The sequence below is a fragment of the Mandrillus leucophaeus genome, unplaced genomic scaffold, assembly GCF_000951045.1.
Source record: "Mandrillus leucophaeus isolate KB7577 unplaced genomic scaffold, Mleu.le_1.0 Scaffold70, whole genome shotgun sequence".
NCBI classification, from domain to species: domain Eukaryota; kingdom Metazoa; phylum Chordata; class Mammalia; order Primates; family Cercopithecidae; genus Mandrillus; species Mandrillus leucophaeus.
This window is the reverse complement of record NW_012107586.1, coordinates 905,000-908,148: the sequence shown is the minus strand read 5'-3', so window position 1 is coordinate 908,148 and position 3,149 is coordinate 905,000. Positions and strand designations below refer to the sequence as shown.

The 3,149-nt window shown below is 43.6% G+C and overlaps 1 protein-coding gene across 1 annotated transcript in view; it reads left to right on the top strand.

The window, feature by feature from the left end:
- The first annotated feature begins 53 nt into the window (after window positions 1-53).
- Window positions 54-3,149, top strand: part of PECR (peroxisomal trans-2-enoyl-CoA reductase) — a 50,456-nt gene continuing 47,360 nt past the window's right edge. Inside the window, exon 1 of the mRNA XM_011964682.1 lies at window positions 54-245. Coding sequence (XP_011820072.1) covers window positions 65-245 — 181 coding nt within the window. The 5' untranslated portion in view covers window positions 54-64. The remainder of the gene's footprint in view (window positions 246-3,149) is intronic.

The window sequence follows — 3,149 nt, the reverse complement described above, 5'->3', positions numbered from 1 at the left end:
GAGGGGGCGGGGTCCTGGCTGTCACGTGGGCTCGAGCCCTGCCCGGCCCTCCCGCCCGCCTCGAATGGCTCTGAGAACCAGCAGGGCCCCCGCTCAGCTGTTCTGGCACGCCGCTGCAGAGATGGCCTCCTGGGCTAAGGGCAGGAGCTGCCTGGCGCCTGGTTTGCTGCAGGGCCAAGTGGCCATCGTCACTGGCGGGGCCACGGGCATCGGAAAGGCCATCGTGAAGGAGCTCTTGGAGCTGGGTACGTGAGCGGGCCGCTGGTGCACAGAAATGGCTGGGGTGTCCTGGGGTAACCTGGAATCGGGAGCCAGGGGCTCTCGGCGGGGCGGGGGAGTGCGGAGCTGCAGAGCAAAGCGGGGGCAGGTGTGGGCGAAATTACGACCACCATGGAGACAAAAGAGAGCAGCTCTTCCTTAGGAATTATGGAGCCACTGGTTAAAAACTAAAGGGACCACTCAGGCCAAAGAGACTGTGCCCGAGATAGGCAATAAAAAGAGCAGTGACACATGCTGTGCAATTAGTTTTATATTCAGATTTAAAATTCATCCATTCTATATGCTTAATGTGAGTGATTAGGAAATGTGGGAAGACTTCATTTAACTGGAAAAAATTGTAAGCATACTGAGAGTCTCTCATAGTATCTTCTCACATCTCTTAACCACAGCAAGGAAATATGCTGAATATTTACCTTAGCTTGGGTGAAGGAAGGCCTTTGTAAACATTAAGTGAGGGAATAAACCACAAAGGAGAACATAAATCAGTCTGCCTGTATGAAGGTGTAAATCCTCATTGAATTAAAAAAATGTATAAAGTTTAAGGGCATATGAAGAAAAATATTTACAACATCGATAAATTGTTTGTTGGTTTTGAGATAGGGTCTCACTCTGTTGCCCACGCTGGTCTAGAACACCTGGGTTCAAGGGATCCTCCTGCCTTGCCTCTGACTCCCAAAGTGTGGGGATTACAGGCTGAGCCACTAGACTCGGCAAAGAAGAAATCCAACACACTGATAGAAAAATTAGACTAATGGTATGGACTAAGTGTTCCAAAAGAACTACAGACAGGCAAGAAGCATATGAAAAAAGAATCAACTTTATTGGTAATAAAATATAAAACAGTAAGATTTCATTTTTCTAACAAAATTTTGAAATATTGGGAAAAATTAAAGTGTTGATGCAGGAATGAGAAGGCAGGAATGTAAATAATTACAAAATTTCTGGAGGGCAATTTGGAAAAAAAGATCCAAAAACCTTCACAATGTTTATGCTCTATGACAGTAATTCCTTTCTCAGGAATTTAAAGAAACAGAGTCAAGCAAAGATTTTCATGCAAGGATGTAGTCTTGAGTAGTGAAAAAATGGAAATTACCTAAAAATCCAATATGAGGGAAATAGTTAAATCAATTACAATGAAATATAATGCTTCCATTTAAATATCTTGCTATTTGTCCTGGCGAGGTGGCTCACGCCTGTAATTCCACACTTTGGAGGGCTGAGGCGGGCAGATAACCTGAGGTCAGGAGTTCGAGACCAGCCTGGCCAACATGGTGAAACTCCATCTCTCCTAAAAATACAAAAATTAGTGAGGCATGGTGGTGCACACCTGTAGTCCCAGCTACCTGGGAGGCTGAGGCACAAGAATCACTTGAACCTAGGAGGCAGAGGTTGCAGTGAGCTGATGTCAAGCCACTGCACTCCCGCCTGGGCAACGGAGTGAGATTGCATCTCAATAAATAAAGAAATAAATATCTTGCTATTGAAGACTTATTTGGATAAATGCATACCATATTATTGGGAAAAGTAGAATTCTAAACCTAATAGCATTCCAATTTTACTTTTTTTTTTGGGGGGGATGGAGTTTCACTCTTGTTGCCCAGGCTGGAGTGCAATGGTGCCATCTCGGCTCACCGCAACCTACGCCTTCTTGGTTCATGTGATTCTCCTGCCTCAGCCCCCTGAGCAGTTGGGATTACAGGCATGCCCCACCTCGCCTGGCTAATTTTGTATTTTTAGTAGAGACGGGGTTTCCATACGCTGGTCAGGCTGGTGTCGAACTCCCAACCTCAGGTGATCCGCCCGCATTGGCCTCCCAAAGTGCTGAGATTACAGGCATGAGCCACCGTGCCTGGCCCAGTTTTGCTTTTAATAAAAAATACACATGCAGGGCTGGGCGTGGTAGCTCAGGCCTGTAATCCCAGCACTTTGGGAGGCTGAGGCGGGTGGAGCACGAGATCAAGAGTTTGAGACCAGCCTGGGCAAACATGGTAAGACAGGGTGTCATGTGCCTGTAATCCCAGCTACTCAGGAGGCTGAGGCAGGAGAATCGCTTGAACCCAGGGGGCAGTGGTTGCAGTGAGCCAAGATCACGCCACTGCACTCCAGCCTCGGTGACAGCAATACTCCTTCTCAAAAAAAAAAAAAAAAAAAGTATTATACATGCAAAAATAGACCGGAAGGAAGTTTATAAGATTTTTAGCTATTTTTCTGAAAATAATGTTAATTATGAGTAATTAAAATTGTCTTCGTCTTTTAAATATTTTTTAATGAACCTCTGAATTACCTTTGGTTACCACTGTTTCCAACATCTGGCATAGTATGAACTGAAAAAGAAAACATCTATAGTTTTAGTTAAAAAAAAAAAAGAAAGCAAAAACATTTCCTAATGAGGCCATGATGTAACCTCATCACCATTACTGCCTAGTTTATTCTCAACACCCAACTCTCTCCTTTTTCAGGAAAATCTATAAGAAAATCAGAATCGGTTATCAATTCATGCAAAGGTCAGCTACTAGGCTTCTCAGCAGATGCATAGGACCCTAGTTCACCTTGAAGGACTTTCAGTGGGATTTTACGTATTTGAACTTTCATCCTGTTGCATAAGTGTGCTATTCGAACTTTCATCCTGTTGCGTAACTGTGCACTGGCCAAAAACTACACCCCTGGAATAAGGTGATAAAGTGTATTTTTCTTACCACAAACTAAAACGTTAGGACAATGGTCTTGTAATCTTTTGGAAGACATGGATCTCTCTGAGATTCTGATAAAAGCAATGGAGTGTCTTTTGAGAAAAAAACATCATATACTTAAAATTATATATAGACAATTATTTTGTTGTATTGGAAATGGATTTCCTTCAGTGAAGGAAT